The following is a 19,968-nucleotide window of genomic DNA, read 5'->3' on the forward strand; positions in this document are numbered from 1 at the left end:
CCACCTCCTGAGCTCAAGCAATCCACCTGGGTTACTGTCATTATAGGCGTGAGCCACTGTGCCTGGCCTGTAACCGAAAATTTTTCATATTAGTTGTCCTAGCTTTACAAGATATACCTTTATTTAATCACATTCTATTTTCAAATATTATTCCACTCATGTATAATGTCAGAACTTATCAGTGTAGTTTCAATTCCTTTCTTCCATCTTTTGTGACATAGTTGTTGTGTTTTTACTGTTTATATATGCTATAAACATGCAATACTGTGCAGCCTTTTATGTATTTATATATTGTTTTGTTTTAGGCAGGCTGTTTTTGTTTGCTTGTTTGGTTTTTGAAATAGATTTTGGCTCTGTCACCCAGGCTGTAGTGCAGTGGCATGATCGCGACTCCCTGCAACCTCCGCCTCCTGGGTTCCTGCAATTCTCATGCTTCAGCCTCCTCAGTAGCTGGGATTACAGGCCCATCACCATGCCTGGCTAATTTTTGTATTTTCAGTAGAGATGGGGTTTTGCCATGTTAGCCAGGCAGGTCTCAAACTCAAAAGCTATTCTTTTGCCTTAATCTCCTGAGTAGCTGCAATTAACAGTCACACGCCACCATGCCCGGCTAATTTTTGTATTTTTAGTAACAATGAGGTTTCACCATGTTGGCCAGGCCGGTCTCGAACTTCTGGCCTCAAGTGATCTGCCTGCATGGGGCTCCCAAAGTGATGGGATTACAGGCATGAGTCATTGCATCTGGCCTAATTTGTCTTTTTCTTGCTGTTAGACTGAGGGTGATGCTCTTTTCAGCATTCTGTATCTTAGGCATAAGCAGAATTTGAAGAGCATTCAATTTTGATACATAAGAATAATTTGAATCTTAATTTTTATGTGTCATTATCAGTAGGGAATGTTTACAATAGCATTATTTGAGAATGGAAAAAATTATAACTCATTTCATTATAAGAAGTGCCTTGTGATTTTGAAGTGTTTTTTTCTGTAGCTTCAAAATCACTTCCGTATATACTTGTCCCTTAGTTTTGTATTTGGAAGGAAGGTTGTTTTTGAGTGTGTCTAAAATGGAGTCAAGAACAAGAATTCCAAAAGAGATGAAAACTATTATCTACCTAATGAAATAGTGAATACCAAGAACTTGTTTAACTTCCTTATATTGTGATAAGTTACTGCTTTCAGAACTACTTAAAATCGTTAATTTTTTAATCCTGTCTCTTATAGTATCTCTTTCTCTCTCTCTCTCTCTCTCTGCAGGGGTGCTTTCCAGACAGGCCAAGGACCTCTTGATGCCCAAGTGAAGCTCTTAGAATTCACTCTGGAGCAGAATTTTGAAGTCGTTTCAGTTAGTACTATTTCTGCTGTGATAGAATCTGTTACATTTTTAGTGCATCACTATATCACTTGCTCAGACAAAGTAATGTCAAGAAGTGGATCAGATAGCTCCGTGGGTGCTCGAGCATGCTTTGGGGGACTCTTTGCCAACCTGATTCGTCCAGGTGATGCAAAAGCAGTTTGTGGCGAAATGACAAGGGATCAACTCATGTTTGATTTGTTAAAACTTGTTAACATTTTAGTGCAGCTGCCTCTTTCAGGCAATAGGGAATACAGTGCAAGAGTGTCTGTGACCACAAATACAACAGATAGTGTTTCAGATGAAGAAAAAGTCTCAGGAGGCAAAGATGGCAATGGAAGCAGTACCAGTGTTCAAGGATCGCCTGCATATGTTGCTGACTTAGTCTTAGCCAACCAACAAATTATGAGCCAGATTTTGTCTGCTCTGGGCCTGTGTAATAGCAGTGCCATGGCAATGATAATTGGTATGTATTGAGAATATTAATCTTACCGTTGTCTCTGGTACTATAATTGTTTTTTTTTGTAAGCAATATATGGATTCATTCTCTTTTTGCTTTGTAGTGTAAAACTGCTTTAAGCTTTTCATGACTGATTTTTATTGGTGAGGACTTTTGTATAGGGGCTTCAATTAATGAATTAAAGTGAAATATTGAAAAATGTTATGTCAATTTGGTTTTTTTTTTCTTCTTTTTTATTGAGATGCCTCTCAGGTTCAAGCAATTCTCATGCCTCAGCCACCCAAGTAGCTGCAACCATAGGTGTCTGCCACCACACCCGGCTAATTTTTTTTCTTCTCTTCCACAAGACAGAGTCTTGCTCCCAGGCTAGAGTACAATGATGCGATCTCAGCTCACTGTAACCTCTGCCTCCCAGATTCAAGTGATACTCCTGCCTCAGCCTACCGAGTAGTTGGGATTACAGGCGTGTACCACCATGCCCCTCCTGGTTTTTTGTTTGTTTTTGTTTTTGTTTTTTTTTGAGATGAAGTCTTGCTGTGTTGCCCAGGCTGAAGTGCAGTGGCGTGATCTCGGTTCATTGCAACCTCCGCCTCCTAGGTTCAGGCAATTCTTGTGCCTCAGCCTTTCGAGTACCTGGGATTACAGGCATGTGCCACCATGCCTGGCTAATTTTTTGTATTTTGGTAGAGATGGGGTTTCGCCATGTTGGGCAAGCTGGTCTCGAACTCCTGACTTCAGGTGATCTTCCCACCTCAGCCTCCCAAAGTACTAGGATTACAGGTGTGAGCCACTGCACCCTGCTAATTTTTTTTTTTTTTTTTTGTAGAGACGGGATTTCACCATGTTAGCCAGGCTGATCTTGAGTTCTTATTTCACATCATTTTGTGTTAAAGACAAGTATTATTTGTTCACATTTGCTTTGAAAATAAAATGTAAAATTTTATTCATACTGTAACATTTTCTGTGACACATATCAGTGTTAAATTTATATGCTGTTGCTTAACTTTTTTACCTCTTTGAATGTTAATACATTACATTAAATTTTTAAAATAATTGAACATCTGTATACTGTGGCAAAATCCATTTCTAATATATTTTTACCTGGTGGTATATTTTTCTTTGTCAGTGTATGGGAAACAGCCATATCTTCCTTTTGATTAGATTAAAAAGAATAGTTACATGCTGGTTTTACTTATTTTTCTATTTATGTCCTCTCTTCTTGACGTATATAGCTAGTATGTAGAGTGATGTTCTCAGTCATATAACAGAACAACCTATTTTTATTGTTGGTGATATAGAGGTATCTCATGTAAGAAGATAGCCGTAAACCATGCTCTACTGAATATTGTCATTGATATTTTAGTCTCCAGGAGTCCGTTTGGGTTATGTGTAGAGGGTATAAACAGCTGTTATATGTTAATTCTTCAGCAGTTTTGGAAAAAATGGCTTTTCAGCTTCTATATTTTAATTATTATTTGTTTTCACCATGTTGGCCAGGCTGGTTTTGAACTCCTGATGTCAGGTGATCCACCTGCCTCAGCCTCCCAAAGTGTTGAGATTACAGGCGTGAGCCACTACGCCTGGCTGGATATATATACTTTTAATCTTTTAATGTGGAATCTTTTATTTTTCCTAGGAGCAAGTGGATTACATCTCACTAAACATGAAAACTTTCATGGTGGGTTGGATGCTATATCAGTTGGGGATGGATTATTTACCATACTGACAACCCTTAGTAAAAAAGCTTCTACAGTCCACATGATGCTGCAACCAATTTTAACATACATGGCCTGTGGATATATGGGCAGACAAGTAAGTTCAAGCCAACAACAGTTGCAGTGATTCAAATAAATTTCTGGCAATGTAAGTGGAAAATTATAGGACAGAGACAAATAAGTGTATTTATTATATATTGGACAGTGAAAAGCATCAGTGCAAGAGGGCTATGGATTATTAATAAAAGTTGGAGAATAAAGTTTCTTTGAAGTGGTATTTTCAGAGATGACCACAGTAATACAAGAGTAAAACATTTATTGTGTCTCAAGAAGTTCTTCTCTTTTTCCTAAAAATAGCATAGTGTAATACTGAGGTGTTCTCCATAGATGTTACGTAAGGAGATGTAATGTGAAATTTTTTGAAATTTATGTTGTGTATTCAACTTTTTTTTTTTCCCCATTAAAAGGGATTAGGCTAATTAAAGAAAATAGGTTACAAAATTTTTCCTTTTTGTATTTTGTTTTTACAAATGAAATTATAGGAATCAGATTATTTTACTTTCTTGTCCATTTCCCATTTTGAAATGCAGATATTAGAACAATTTCTGTTGTCTTCTATATAGCAGTGTATAATTATCATTTTTGTAAACATTTGTTGAATGTGTATATTTCTCTATTAGAAAATACAAAGGTACTTTAGATGGTTAAAATTTTAAATGAAATTGGTATCTAAATGCACATAAAGGGAAAAGATAATGGATGAAGACAGATGCTTTAAAAAATTAAAATCTGAGTTGAGGAAGATGGTTTTTTCTTATTCAGGTAAGATTTCTTATGTATTTTGGCAGACATTTTGTATTTAGTGTATTTAAGGCTGTCAGGTTACAAAAATTAACTAGGAAGGAATATTACATGCACTGAGTTTAGTTCTTATTGGCAGGAGTGTATAAAGTCATAATACACATATTTCATTTTTTAGGGCTCTCTTGCTACTTGCCAGTTATCTGAGCCATTATTGTGGTTCATTTTGAGAGTATTGGATACTAGTGATGCCTTGAAAGCATTTCATGATATGGGTAAGCTAATATTTCAGCAACTATCATTTAAGTGTAGTTATGTGATAGTATGTTACATTTTCATTTTTGTAGTCTTTTGTGGAAGTTTACCTTTGATGTTGAACCATCTGTCCTGATATTGATTTCATTACTTATTCTTTATAATTTAGGTGGTGTTCAGCTCATATGCAATAATATGGTCACTAGTACAAGGGCTATTGTAAACACTGCAAGAAGTATGGTATCAACTATTATGAAATTTCTTGACTCTGGTCCAAATAAAGCTGTTGACAGCACATTGAAAACAAGAATACTAGCTTCTGAGCCTGACAATGCCGAAGGGATTCATAACTTTGCACCCCTTGGTAAGAAAAGTGTTATTAAATCTTATGTGAATTTATTCAGTTTATTAGCTGGTATGAAACAAAATTAGTTGAAGTCAGTTGATGATATCATATATTGCTATTTTAATTACAAACAGTTTATTTTAGAGGTAGTGGATAGCTCGGCATTCTACTTACGAGAGGGAATTTTTTATTTGTTTTGAGATGGAGTTTTGCTCTTGTTGCCCAAGCCAGAGTGCAATGGCACGATCTCGGCTCACTGCAACCTCCGCCTCCTGGGTTCGAGCAATTCTCCTCCCTCAGCCTCCTGAGTAGCTGGGATTACAAGTGTCTGCCGCCATGCCCAGCTAATTTTTGTATTTTTAATGGAGATGGGGTTTCGCCATATTGACCAGGCTGGTCTCAAATGCCTGACCTTAGGTGATCCGCCCACCTCAGCCTCCCAAAGTGCTGGGATTACAGGCTTGAGCCACCACGCCTGGCCGAGAGGGACTGTTTTAACAGTTCTTTAGCAGTAAAGTTTGTTTTTATTTGTGAGTCAAAATAGAAGCACAATTTAAGAAACTAAATAGAGATTCTTCAGTAAGTTTTCTCTGTAAATGTTAATCGATTTTAAATCTCATTTTCCTTCTTAAAGTGGTACTATGTTTTGTTTTGTTTTGTTGTGAGAGAGTCTCACTCTGTCACCTAGGCTGGAGTGCAGTGGCGCAATGTCTGTTCACTGCAACATCTGTCTCCCGGGTTCAGGCAATTCTCATGCCTCAGCCTCCTGAGTAGCTAGGATTACGGACATGTGCCACCACACTGGCTTTTTGTGTGTGTGTGTGTGTGTGTGTGTGTGTGTGTGTGTGTGTGTGTGTGTAGTAGAGACGGGGTTTCACCATGTTGTCCAGCCTGGTCTTGAACTTCTGGCCCCAAGTGATCCCCCACTTCGGCCTCCCAAAGTGTTGGGATTGCAGGTGTGAGCCACTGTGCCTGGCCTTAAAGTGGTACTATCTTTTTTAAAAGTTTTGAATTTAGGTATTTACTTTTTTATCCAGTTTACGTAGTTTCTTTTTAATTTTTCTTTTCATATTTCTAAATCATAGACATTGACATCTTAGAATAAAGGTGATTATTTTAAAGGTGGAGATATATTGGACATTGTTTTTTACTTAGTTAGAAAATTATGGAGCTACGTTTATTGCTGTATCTTTAGTTTTCATGTAGCGTATGAGTATAAAGTAGACAGCAGTTAATAATGAACTTGTCACCTTGCCAGTTGACAGGATTTCCTAATGTTTTGTGAATACCTCTACAGTCATGCTTAGGATACTAAGTACATTACCAGCATCAGTTGTTCATGTTTTCAATTAATTTTTCTAGTTTAATTTTATTCATATAGATTTTAAAGCTTTGTTATGTTTCTTTTGCAAGTTCTTATTTTATGTAAAATATCTTCTTTAGGTACAATCACATCTAGCAGTCCTACTGCCCAGCCAGCTGAAGTGCTATTGCAGGCCACACCTCCTCATAGAAGAGCTCGCTCTGCTGCTTGGTCCTACATCTTTCTTCCAGAGGAGGCTTGGTGTGACCTTACCATTCACCTTCCCGCAGCAGTGCTGCTTAAGGAGATACATATCCAGCCTCATCTTGCATCTCTTGCAAGTGAGTAATATTTTATAAAGAAGCAACATGAGAGCAGACTTTAATTTAGAAACATTTGAAAATAAAAATATTTAGTAAGCAGAAATACACTTAGGTGTGATTACCAGAGTGTGTAACTTCTGAACAGTTTTTAGTGAAATAATTAATACTACCAAGTCATTTTAGTGGAAATGACTGTTAACCTCAGACAAAAAGATTATGTGATGAAGTCTAAACAAATATGTTCCAGTTATATATTATTTTGCTTTCTCTTTTCTCTCAAATTTACTAAGCCTCAGTATTAAGCTGAGATGAGTTTATTACACTCCCATTTTTTACCATGTTAGTTTTTTCAGCCCAGATCTCAGTCCTAGCCTTGTAATATGAAATTAGCATAGATTTGTGTGCCTGCCCTCCAACTTCTTTAGAAGATAACTATCTTTTTGAATAATATTATATTTTGACTACTTCAGTGTGATTTTAAGATTCATACTGTGTTTGTTGTAATATGTCTGTATCCTTGTAATGTTGTATTGTTTATTTGATGCATGTTCATTGAATACATTTTATTGAACTTTGTAAGGCAAATAATTCAAAATAATTTTTACGAAATATTATCACTTAAGAGCACGAACTCTTTCAGGTATTTATAAAGAATATGAAATACTCATTTGCTTTTTTTTTTTTTTTGAGGCAAGGTCTCTGTTACACATGCTGGAGTGCAGTTTTGATATCTCAGATCACTGTAGCCTTGACCTCTGAGGCTCAAATGATCCTCCCATCTCAGCCTCATGTATAGCTGGGACCACAGGCGTGTACCACCATGCCTGGCTAAATTTTTGTGTTTTTTTGTAGAGACGGGGTTTTGTTATGATGCCTGGGCTGAAGCGATCTATTTGCCTTGGCCTCCCAAAGTGCTGAGATTACAGGTGTGAGCTACTGTACCCAGCCCATTTTGTATTTTATATGGTTCACAAATGCTTTCAAGATAGTTATAATTTTGCCAGAATTGTTTAAATTAATACATATGCTTACATTTATGGATTGATTCTCATTGCTATCAAATATCACTCAATAATTGCATGAGGAGCTATGGGAAATTTTGTAGATTCCTGGCATCTTTGGAGAAAACAGTTTTTTTCTATGTATTTGCAAGATTAGACTGATATAGCTTAATTACTTGTGGCATCCACACTCCTTAGATAAAAAACAGATAATATAAAGGCAGAAGGAAAATATGCTAATACAGAGTGTTTTAGGAGGTCAAAAATAACTATATTAAAAGGCAAAATATAAGTCAATATAAGACTTACACAACCTGTAAAATTGGAAAGTGATTGCTTTTATTTGGAAAGCAGAGGAGTTAGTCATAAGTGGTGGCTTTTGAAGTTCAGCTGGATTTTGCACATGGGAATTGAAATAGGAAGCATATTACAAAGGGGGAACTCCTGTGAAAAATTAATTGGTTTAAGTGTTCCCTACTTAAGTGTTCTTGATTAAGAAATTTGGTTTTATTATTGGATTAGAGCAGAAGTTGAAAATATGTTGTGATATAGTGGAAATAACAGTCTTTAGAAGCAAACATGAACTTGAATCTAAGGTGTGATATTTGTTCCTGTGGGAGCGTGGATTACTTAATCTGTTTTTACTATGTCTGCTTGTGTAAAATGTAGGTAATACTTTCCTCAAAAGAATCTGAAGTGTAAATTTCAAAATTAAGTTGACTGTCTAGTAATCAGTGTAAAGCTGGCATGTAATTCCTTCTTATTTTACCACTGAAATTAAAAATAAAACCAAATTTCAAAGGCTTTAGTTGACATATATTTATTATATGGGGTTCCATGTTAAGCTAGAAAGAAATAATTTTCTGGTAGTAGTTTCAGTTGTTTGTTCACTGGGGACTCCTTAAATTTCAGCAAGAATTGATTTTTTAAAAAGTCCTGGCCAGGCACGGTGGCTCACGCCTGTAATCCCAGCACTTTGGGAGGCCGAGGCAGGCAGATCACGAGGTCAGGAGATGGAGACCGTCCTGGCTAACACAGTGAAACCCCGTCTCTACTAAAAATACACAAAAAATTAGCTGGGCGTGGTGGCAGGCGCCTGTAGTCCCAGCTACTCGGGAGGCTGAGACAGGAGAGTGGCGTGAAGCCCGGAGGCGGAGCTTGCAGTGAGCCAAGATCACGCCACTGCACTCCAGCCTGGGCGACAGAGAGAGACTCCTCCTCAAAAAAAAAAAAAAACACAACCCAAACAACCAAAAAAATCCCGTGGATATTTGGTTTAATTTGAAAAGGAGACTGGGCGCAGTGGCTCACATCTATAATCCCAACAGTTTGGGAAGCCGAGGCAGGTGAATCACTTGAGGTCAGGAGTTCGAGGCCAGCCTGGCTAACATGGCAAAACCCTGTCTCTACCAAAAGTACAAAAAATTCCTAGATGTGGTGGCACCTGCCTGTGGTTCCAGCTACTGTGGAGGCTACGGCAGGAGAATCACTTGAACCTGGGAGGCGGAGGTTGCAGTTAGCTAAGATCGCACCACTGCACTCATTGCAGCCTGGGCAACAGGGCAAGACTGTCTCTCAAAAAAAAAAAAAAGGCAATTTCTAAACTCAGCTGTGAGGTTAAACTCAATGTTTAAAAAATATCACAATCTAGTAGTAATATAATAATTGGTAGAAAAACAAGTTTTGTTACATTTTCCCCCCAAATTATTTAAAACAGTAAACCATAGCATATTAATCAAATGTAGTTTCATATTATTTGTGATAATTTTGAGTAAAGTAGAAATGATGATATAATTACCTATTTGTCTGGTTTTATTCATAGGGAGCATCAGGTACATGTGCTTCACACATCTTTGGTTCCTCTTTTTTTAGGTGAATATTAGACTGTTTAATTTTTATTGTAGATCAAATATTTTGAGTTGAAAAGTAGCTCCAACATTAATTATGGTGAAAGTCATTGTCGAACTATATTTTGTTGTATACATTTTCTTTTTACAAGTTCATGATGAATACAATTGTGAAAGCTGCTATTTTCCTGGGATTTTTAACAAACTGTTCAATCTAGTTTACTTTGTCTGTTGTGATGATTCCGTTTTATTTTTATAGCCTGCCCTTCCTCAGTGTCTGTTGAAGTAAGTGCAGATGGGGTAAATATGCTACCTTTGTCCACGCCTGTTGTCACAAGTGGCCTCACCTACATAAAAATTCAGCTTGTAAAAGCCGAAGTAGCTTCTGCTGTCTGCCTTAGACTACATCGTCCACGAGATGCCAGCACATTAGGCCTTTCACAGATTAAATTATTGGGGCTCACTGCTTTTGGTACCACCTCTTCAGCAACGGTTAATAATCCATTCCTTCCATCTGAAGATCAGGTATCTAAAACAAGGTATGTTTTGTTTCCTATTATTTAAAAAAGCTTTCTGTCCTTTTTTTTTTTTTGGGCAGGGTTGGATCTCCAAAAAGTAAGGGGGCTTACTTATTTTGTGGATTTTTTTCTTTTATAGGTCTTAGGAAGGTCTTTGTTCCATAGGTATCTATATAATACAATTTTATTAGGTGTAATAGAGACAGTTTTGTGGAAACAGAATGCTGACACTGATTAAAATTAAGGTGTATGTATGTTTAGTGTTTGAGATGATCTGTATACTACATGTAGGTGTACATTCTAATTTTATGGCTTGTAATTTTTTGTATCATACTCTGTTTCGGGAATTTGCAAATGCTTATGACCAGGAATGCATCTGAACCATACCAACTGATCTTAGAAACAGGGACTTAGTTTTATATGGTAATTCCTAAATGTTAGTTAACAGAAGGATTGTGTCTGAACCAAACAAACAAGGACCTCAATATATTTTTTAATCAACATTTTTCTGATCAATTTTGATGGCTGAATGTTTTATAGATGGATTTTGTTGAAAGTTTTGCCTGGTAAAAATGAATTTAAGGCCTGGTACCATGGCTCATACCTGTAATCCCAGTACTTGGGGAGGCCAAGGCAGGCAGATCACGAGGTCGGGAGATCGAAACCATCCTAGCTAACAAGGTGAAACCCCGTCTCTACTAAAAATACAAAAAATTAGCTGGGCATGGCAGTGTGCAACTGTAGTCCCAGCTGCTGGGGAGGCTGAGACAGGAGAATCGCTTGAACCCAGGAGATGGAGGTTGCAGTTAGCCAAGATTCCGCCACTGCACTCCAGCCTGGGCGAGAGAGCGAAACTCCATCTAAAAAAGAAAAAGAAAAAAGAATTTAGGATTTCTATTCTCAAGGTGCTAAGACTACACAATTTTAGAAGTCTATGATAGTAATCAGTTTATCGATATATATAATTGCATGCAAAGCAGGTTTCTGGCTGATTTCTTGAAAAAGCAAACACATACTATGAATACAAGTCCTTTTGTATGTGATTTATCTTTTTGTTTGTTTTGAGACGGAGTCTTGCCCTGTCGCCCAGGCTGGAGTGCAGTGGTGCAATCTAGGCTCACTGCAACCTCCGCCTCCCGAGTTCAAACGATTCTGCTGCCTCAGCCTCCTGAGTAGCTGAGATTACAAGCGCCCACCACCATGCCCAGCTAATCTTTGTATTTTTAGTAGATAAGGGGTTTCACCAAGTTGGCCAGGCTGGTCTTGAACTCCTGATCTCGTGATCCGCCTGCCTCGGCCTCCCAAAGTGCTGGGATTACAGGTGTGAGCCACCCCGCCCAGTCGTGATTTATCTTATAGGGGAAGCTTATTGTCTGTTTACTGAATTTGCAGCATTCTAAAAAACATTTCTTAGATTGTTTGGTGCTATTTGTGAAACACAACATGCTGATCTTTAAAAAGTTATGTTCTACCCGGAAATGATTTGAGCGACTTATATTGATCATACAAGTCATTTTGTATTTTCAGTATTGGATGGTTACGGTTATTACATCATTGCCTTACTCACATAAGTGATCTAGAAGGAATGATGGCAAGTGCAGCTGCACCTACTGCCAATCTGCTGCAGACTTGTGCGGCCTTATTGATGTCACCTTACTGTGGAATGCATTCACCCAACATCGAGGTTGTGCTTGTAAAGATAGGACTGCAGTCTACTAGAATTGGCCTGAAGCTCATAGACATTCTCCTGAGAAATTGTGCAGCATCAGGCAGTGATCCTACAGGTGATAATTAACTTTGATATTTGAATGTTTACGTGTCTGTAAAGTAACAGCAGTTGAACTATGCGATCTTTGTGCTGAGCTCTGTTTTGGGAATTATTTTTTTCTTTTAGTTTATGTTTATCTCTTCTCTCTTCTGTCTTCTCTCTTCTCTGACGGAGTCTCACTCTGTTGCCCAGGCTGGAGTGCATTGGTGCAATCTCGACTCACTACAACCTCTGCCTTCCTAGTAGCTGGGATTACAGGCATCTGCCACCACACCCGGCTAATTTTTGTATTTTTAGTAGAGACGGGGTGTCTCCATATTGATCAGGCTGGTTTCGAACTCCTGACCTCAGGTGATCCACCCGAATTGGCCTTCCAAAGTGCTGGGATTACAGGCATGAGCCACTGCACCCAAGCTGGTTTCATTAGTTTAGAGTTTGTTCTTTGTTGTTGGAATTTATGGAAGCTTCATTTTTAATGAATAACTTTATTAAATTAAGTAAATCTTCCCATGGTTCACTTGCTTATTTAGCAAACTTTTTCTTTGGATTCTTTGTTGCAAGATTTGAATAGTCCTTTACTTTTTGGAAGACTAAATGGACTCTCTTCTGACTCTACGATAGATATTCTTTACCAGCTTGGAACAACTCAGGATCCTGGTACAAAAGACAGGTATGATTTTATTTTTCATTTAATTAAGCACACACATGCACATAATCATGCTGTAGTGAATGTTTCTGACAGTTTTTCCTTAGATGATCTCATAAAAGACAATACTGTTACATATTGTATGTTTACCATATGCCTCACACGATGTGACTTCTGTAAGTTTTCGTGAACATTAAACATACATTTATATACATTTGGACATACTTTAAGCAAATTTGAACTTAAATAGAATTCTTAGTTAATATTGCTTTTGAGGAATGGAATAAAACATTTTTAAGTTGGCTATGCTGTGAAAATAACCTTGTACAGTGATGGTATCAGAGTCATACTATTTTAGGTAGTACTTAATACGTGTATATGAATGTAGGAATATTGTGTCTATAGTTGGTAGTTAATACTGCTTTTGAGGAATGGAATAAAACATGTTTTTAAGTTGGCTATGCTGTGAAAGGAACCTTGTAAAGTGATAGTATCAGAGTCATACTATCTTAGGTAGTACTTAATACATGTATATGAATGTAGGAATATTGTGTCTATAATTAATACTTCGACTATTTTGATAATGGTTGTTCTGTTTATTATTGATTATCATATTCATCAAAGTCTTTTCATTGCTTTCTGTACTCTTTCCTGCTATTTACCACAGAATGAAACAATATCATACCATGTAAATGACATTTGAACACTTTGGCTGAATATTTAAATATAATATAAATATATTAATTTCATTAATTATATTAATATATTAATTAATTAAATATTTTTTTTACAGTTAGGTAATTTTGATGAGTTATCCTAATGTCATTCTACCTTGATGTCTTTTACTTCCAAATTGGTACCAACTTGAAGTTTTTGTTTTGTTTTGTTTGAGACAGAGTCTTGCTCTGTCACCCAGGCTGGAGTGCAGTGGCACAATCTCCTGACCTCATGACCCGCCCGCCTAGGCCTCCCAGAGTGCTGGGATTATAGGCATGAGCCACTGCACCCGGCCAACTTGAAGTATTTTTGAAACATATTTTTGTTGACAAATTTTTGAGCAAATATTTGGCATTCTCTGTTTTTAATGTGTAGCATCCATATTAGAAAAACATATTTATAGAGATTTCTTCCTGATTTATGTTACTTCTTAATATTTTGATTATGTTTAAAATGAAGTCATTTGATGTTTTATTAATATATTCATAAATTATTAAAATTATGGATTACATTTAAACATAGATTGCAATTGTTTTTGATAAAGTAAATAACAATTTATGCCAAATTTGAATCATAATGGTTAATAGTGGTTAAAATATATTTAAAATATCACTGTTAAATATTTTTCCAGAACAGGTTGCTTGAAATCTGTTAGGATTATTTAATTTTTAAATATTGTTGTGGCTTTTTAATAAGAATAAAATTAAATTTAATTCATTTTCTCTGCATAGTACTTTTTAAAACGTGAATGTTTGTTATATAAAACTGACATTAGGTGCGGTGGCTCACACCTGTAATCCCAGCACTTTGGGAGGCCGAGGCGGGCAGATCACAAGGTCAGGAGATCAAGATCATCCTGGCTAATACGGTGAAACCCCGTCTCTACTAAAAAAAAAAAAATACAAAAAATTAGCCGGGCGTGGTGGCAGGCGCCTGTAGTCCTAGCTACTCTGGAGACTGAGGCAGGAGAATGGTGTGAACCCAGGAGGCGGAGCTTGCAGTGAGCTGATATTGCGCCACAGTGGCACTCCAGCCTTGGCCACAGAGCGAGATTCTGTCTCAAAAAAAAAAACCTGACATTAATGACAAGGTTGTTAGACTGAGAAAATTGTCTTCCTTGTCTTCTGAATTCTCTTTATTCCCCATGATGTAAAATCGAAAGTTTAAGAGTCTTATCTTTCAGAATTAGTATTATATACCTTCCTGTCCCCATTGCTTTTAGTGTGAAGCCAAGAATCTTATATTCTGAAATAGAAATTGAAGGAAAATAAAGTAAATGTAAACAGAATGTTTTAAGAACTTGAGAAATCTCATCCCATTTGTTTTTTGTACAAACTCTATAGTTTTTTTGTTTGTTTGTTTGTTTGTTTTGAGATGCAGTCTTGCTCTGCCCAGGCTGGAGTGCAGTGGCACAATCTCGGCTTACTGCAAGTGCCACCTCCCGGGTTCACACCATTCTCCTGCCTCTGCCTCTGGAGTAGCTGGGACTACAGGCGCCTGCCACCACGCCCAGCTAATTTTTTGTATTTTTTAGTAGAGACGGGTTTTCACCGTGTTAGCCAGGATGGTCTCGATCGTCTGACCTTGTGATCCGCCCGCCTCAGCCTCCGAAAGTGCTAGCATTACAGGCGTGAGCCACCGCGCCCGGCCCAAAACTCTATAGTATTGTTGCTTTAAAAAGTCTTTTGCTCCCAGGTAGTGGTTCAAAATTGGGCTGTGTTTTACTGGTTCCCAGCTCCAGAGGACTGGGATTAGTGTGGTACTTGACCTATAATCTTGTTATTAATGTCAGTTCTAAATCACAGATACCTGTGTTTTTAAAAGTACTATGCAGAGAAAATAAATAAAGCTTAATTTCCATCTTATAAAAATTATACTTAAAATATATAAGTAAGTGTTGAGGGTATATTCTGTTGCAGAATGAATGAGTATGGGTGGCTATTACTAGTGTTTAATGCTAGGGTCCAGGGATGTGAAACATGCTGTATTTCATGAGACTTTGCACAAAGAAGAATTAGCCCCAGATCACTGTTCTAGTGTGTTATCTCAAACCTTTTGATGGTTGAAATTGGTAAGGTTATTGGAAAATTGGAACTGAAACTACTATGTTGTTGTTGCTGATTTCCTTTTTTCCCCATTTTAGATTAAAACAATCATGAACAATTGGTATATTATTCTCATAAATACCCTACTCACCATGCAGAGATGGTGTTTATCTATATGCCAATTGCGCTATAGTTGGTTATATGAATTCATCTTCTTCATTTAAGAATTCAGGCCTTGTTAAAATGGGTTAGTGATTCTGCAAGAGTGGCTGCTATGAAGAGAAGTGGCAGGATGAACTACATGTGTCCTAACTCCTCAACAATAGAGTATGGTCTTCTGATGCCATCTCCTTCTCATTTGCACTGTGTGGCAGCCATTCTGTGGCATAGTTATGAGCTGCTTGTAGAATACGACTTACCAGCACTCTTGGACCAAGAGCTCTTTGAGTAAGTATGATTTGTGAAATCCTTTTTTTTTTCCCCCTAGTACTAGATCAGTTAGTGTTTACTTGATAGAATATTTTACATGTTTATTCGGAGAAACATAATATTTTGAAAGTAGCAAATATAATCAGGTGTACTTTTGAAATGAATTGTCAAACAAATATTAATTTATTTTTGTGTTTTAAGAAGATATATTAGCAGTACTGCCTTTTTTTTTTAACCTAAAATTATGCTTAATGTAGATGATTCTGTGGTTCGTAGTGTTTATTCTCAGTTGCAAATTTTCCCACCAGATTATATTATCTTTAATGTACAACTGTGGCAGGAAAGTACAGCTAGACAACTTTGGGGCGGGGTGTGGTGGCTCACACCTGTAATCCCAGCACTGTGGAGGCCTAGGCGGAAAGATCACTTGAGTCAGGAGTTCAAGACCAGCTTGGGCAATGTGGCGAAACGTTGTCTGTACAAAAAGGCAGAAGTCAGAAAGCTGGGTGCAGTGGCTCACGCCTGTAACCCCAGCAGTTTGGGAGGCTGAGGTGGGCAGATCACGAGGTCAGGAGTTTGAGACCAGCCTGGCCAACATGGTGAAACCCCGTCTCTACTAAAAATAAAAAAATTAGGCTGACGTGGTGGTGTGCATCTGTAATCCCAGCTACTCCGGAGGCTGAGGCAGGAGGATCACTTGAACCTGGGAGGCGGAGGTTGCAGTGTGGTAAGATTGCATCATTGCACTCCAGCCTGGGCAATAAGAGCAAGACTCCATCTCAAAAAAAAAAGTCAGCCAGACATGGTGACATGCACCTGTGGTCCCAGCTACTTGGGAGGCTGAGGCGCAAGAATTGTTTGAGTCTGCAGAGGTTGCAGTGAGCTGAGCTCACGCCACTCACTGTACCCCAGCCTGGGCAACACAGCAAGACTCCGTCTCAAAAAAAATAACTTTGGGGAGCTGAGATGGGAGGATCACTTGAAACTAGGAGTTTGACGCCAGACTGGCCAAAATAGATAGACCAAATCTCTACAAAAAATTTAAAAATTTGCCAGGCATGGTGGTACATTCCTCTAGCCCTAGTTACTTGGGAGGCTTAGAGGCCACATTTACCTATGATGATGGCACCACTGGCACTGCAGCCAGGGCAACAGAGCAAGATGTCATCTCAAAAAAGAACAAAGATGTAAAGCTAGAAAATTTGAGACTTTTCTAGATTGTCCTTTTGACAAGTAGTTTTTTTTTACCCATGTTTCTTCACCATATTTAGCTAAGTCTTTGCTGTACTTACTGATAGGTAACTGTTAAGTCTGCAGCAGAATATATTTTTGAAGAGTTCCTGTGACACATAAAAAGTGGGCCTATTGTTCTTTAGTAGGTCATCATATTTGGCCTTAGCAGTTGGCATAATCCATGACTTAATTACTGAGCCTCACTGATAGTTTTTTATTTGCAAACATGAATTTAAGCCATTTGTCATGCGGAATTTAATGTCAGCCATTTCTTTGGCATGATCTTTTTTGTTTGTTTCTCTACATGACTTTTTTAGGTCACACAGAATGGTAGAACCATTTTAAAATAGTTCACTTGATTTTCTGTACTCATTTACGAGTCTAACTCAACTTCCAGTGTACCTACATTCTTAAATTTTAAATATATATATACATACATATATATGCAGTCTTAAATCTTGCAATGTTATGTTACTCAATGTCAAATAAAGTATATAATGTGTCAGAGTATAGATTGAACTATAATAGAAATATTTGAAACAGTTTCTTCTAAAAATAAACTTGTATCATTAATATGATATCTCTTATTTTTCTAGGTTACTTTTTAATTGGTCCATGTCTCTTCCCTGCAATATGGTTTTGAAGAAAGCTGTTGACAGTCTACTTTGCTCAATGTGTCACGTACACCCAAACTATTTTTCTTTGCTCATGGGCTGGATGGGAATTACCCCTCCTCCAGTGCAATGTCACCATAGACTGTCCATGACAGATGATAGCAAAAAGCAGGATCTTAGTTCATCTTTAACAGATGACTCTAAAAATGCACAAGCACCTCTCGCATTAACTGAATCACATTTGGCTACCCTTGCTTCCTCTTCTCAATCTCCTGAAGCTATTAAACAATTACTAGACTCAGGTTTGCCTTCTCTTCTTGTGAGGAGTCTGGCTAGTTTCTGCTTTAGCCACATTTCTAACTCAGAAAGCATTGCTCAGTCAATAGATATTTCCCAGGACAAACTCAGACGCCATCATGTTCCACAACAATGTAATAAGATGCCCATCACAGCAGACCTAGTTGCTCCTATTCTTAGGTTTTTGACAGAAGTTGGCAATAGCCATATTATGAAAGATTGGCTTGGTGGTTCTGAAGTGAATCCACTCTGGACAGCACTTCTGTTTTTATTATGTCACTCTGGGTCCACTTCTGGAAGCCATAATTTAGGTGCACAACAGACCAGTGCAAGATCAGCTTCTCTTTCTTCAGCTGCTACAACAGGATTGACTACTCAACAGCGCACAGCAATTGAGAATGCAACTGTTGCATTCTTTCTGCAGTGCATTTCATGCCATCCAAATAATCAAAAGCTGATGGCACAGGTAAGAGAAAAACTAACTTATGTTTTAGTTGTTGTATTACATAAGAAAGGGCCATGTATAAAGGCCAGGTGATAATAAATTTGGTAGGTGGCCGGGTACGGTGGCTCAAGCCTGTAATCCCAGCACTTTGGGAGGCCGAGATGGGCGGATCACGAGGTCAGGAGATCGAGACCATCCTGGCTAACAAGGTGAAACCCCGTCTCTACTAAAAAATACAAAAAACTAGCCGGGCGAGGTGGCGGGCACCTGTAGTCCCAGCTGAGGCTGAGGCAGGAGAATGGCGTAAACCCGGGAGGCAGAGCTTGCAGTGAGCTGAGATCTGGCCACTGCACTCCAGCCTGGGTGACAGAGCGAGACTCCCGTCTCAAAAAAAAAAATAAAAAAAGATAAAAATAAATAAATAAATAAATAAATAAATAAATAAATTTGGTAGGTGTTGAGTGCTTTTAAGGATCCGATTTTAAACTAGAAAGTACTGATATCTCCTTTCTCCCCCTCAAAATATGCTGTCACTTGAATCACTTCTTTATAATGAGATGACTGGCAAATGCATTGGGATCCTAGCTGGATCATACAACCCTCGTTTTAAAATTTTCCACAAACAAAAAGAAAAAGACCAAGAAAAAATTTCAGCTGCTGGAACAGTATTGACACTGGTCACTGAATACTGTATGTGCATTGAGGCATTGTATTTTTGTGTAACGAGATTGCCATACTGATAGTTTACATCTCTTTACATGGGCATTAGATTAGGTTTCAGATAGGAGACTCCACATAAATCACATACAAAATGTGGAAGATAGACTGTGTGTGGTGGCTCATGCCTGTAATCCCAGCACTTTGGGAGGCTGAGGTGGGCAGATTGCCTGAGGGCAGGAGTTCAAGACCAGTCTGGCCAACATGATGAAACCCTGTCTCTACTAAAAATACAAAAAAATTAGCCGAGTGTGGTGGCAATCACCCGGAATCCCAGCTGCTCGGGAGCCTGAGGCAGAGGTATTGCTTGAACCAGGGAGGTGGTGGTTGTAGCGAGCCGAAATTGCACTACTGCACTCGCAGCCTGGGTGACAAAGTGAGACTCTGTCTCAAAAAAAAAAAGCGGAAGATAATTTATCATACTGCACTCCAGCCTGGGCGACAGAGCGAGACTCCATCTCAAAAAAAAAAAAAAAAAAAAAGTGGAAGATAATTTATCATATATTATGTCTATGTGGCCCAAAAAAATCCTGAAAGGTAGAATTATTTCAAGAGTAATTCTAGTTAGATGTTTGCCAAATTTTGCTGTTGGCTACCTCATGTGACCTTGGGCATATGGGTTAATAATATAAAATGGGGCTAGCAATACCTGCCTCAAGGATTTTTTTGAGATGGTTAAATATTTTAATTTGTATAACATACCTAGCATAGAGCCTATATGAGATATGGTAGACACTGGTAAATAACTTTTCCCCTTCTTATTTAATAGTGCTCATTCAAGTCAAACTTTAGTAGTACCTAGAAAAATAGATATTGTAATTTTTATAAAATATTGAAGGAGTTAGTTTTATTAAGAAGAAAGGCAGGTTGGGTGCTGTGGCTTATACCTATAATCTCAGCACTTTGGGAAGCCAAGGTGGGTGGAACACTTGAGCTTAGTTTGAGACCAGCTTGGACAACATGACAAAACCTCCTCCCTACCAAAAAAAGAAATCATAACCAAAATTAGCCGGGCACGGTGATTTGCACCTTTGGTTCCAGCTACTCAGGAGGCTTGAGGTGGGAGGATCACTTGAGCCCAGGAGGTTGAGGCTGTAGTGAGCTGAGATCACACCACTGCCCTCCAGCCTGGGTGAC

The 19,968-nt window shown here is 38.1% G+C and overlaps 1 protein-coding gene across 18 annotated transcripts in view; it reads left to right on the forward strand.

Moving 5' to 3' along the window:
* Positions 1-19,968, forward strand: part of BIRC6 (baculoviral IAP repeat containing 6) — a 258,602-nt gene that overhangs the window by 136,180 nt on the left and 102,454 nt on the right. For all 18 annotated transcript variants that reach the window (XR_002516594.2, XR_002516595.2, XM_021924741.2 and 15 more), the window contains 10 exons: positions 1,255-1,817; positions 3,448-3,623; positions 4,506-4,602; positions 4,752-4,946; positions 6,372-6,572; positions 9,662-9,941; positions 11,448-11,704; positions 12,250-12,358; positions 15,322-15,543; positions 17,355-18,135. Coding sequence is in view for 16 of the 18 variants with exons in the window: in XM_021924741.2 (XP_021780433.1) it covers positions 1,255-1,817; positions 3,448-3,623; positions 4,506-4,602; positions 4,752-4,946; positions 6,372-6,572; positions 9,662-9,941; positions 11,448-11,704; positions 12,250-12,358; positions 15,322-15,543; positions 17,355-18,135 (2,881 nt within the window). In the remaining 2 variants the exon portion in view is untranslated. The remainder of the gene's footprint in view (positions 1-1,254; positions 1,818-3,447; positions 3,624-4,505; positions 4,603-4,751; positions 4,947-6,371; positions 6,573-9,661; positions 9,942-11,447; positions 11,705-12,249; positions 12,359-15,321; positions 15,544-17,354; positions 18,136-19,968) is intronic.

Source organism: Papio anubis, chromosome 14, assembly GCF_008728515.1.
Source record: "Papio anubis isolate 15944 chromosome 14, Panubis1.0, whole genome shotgun sequence".
In the NCBI taxonomy this organism is placed as follows: domain Eukaryota; kingdom Metazoa; phylum Chordata; class Mammalia; order Primates; family Cercopithecidae; genus Papio; species Papio anubis.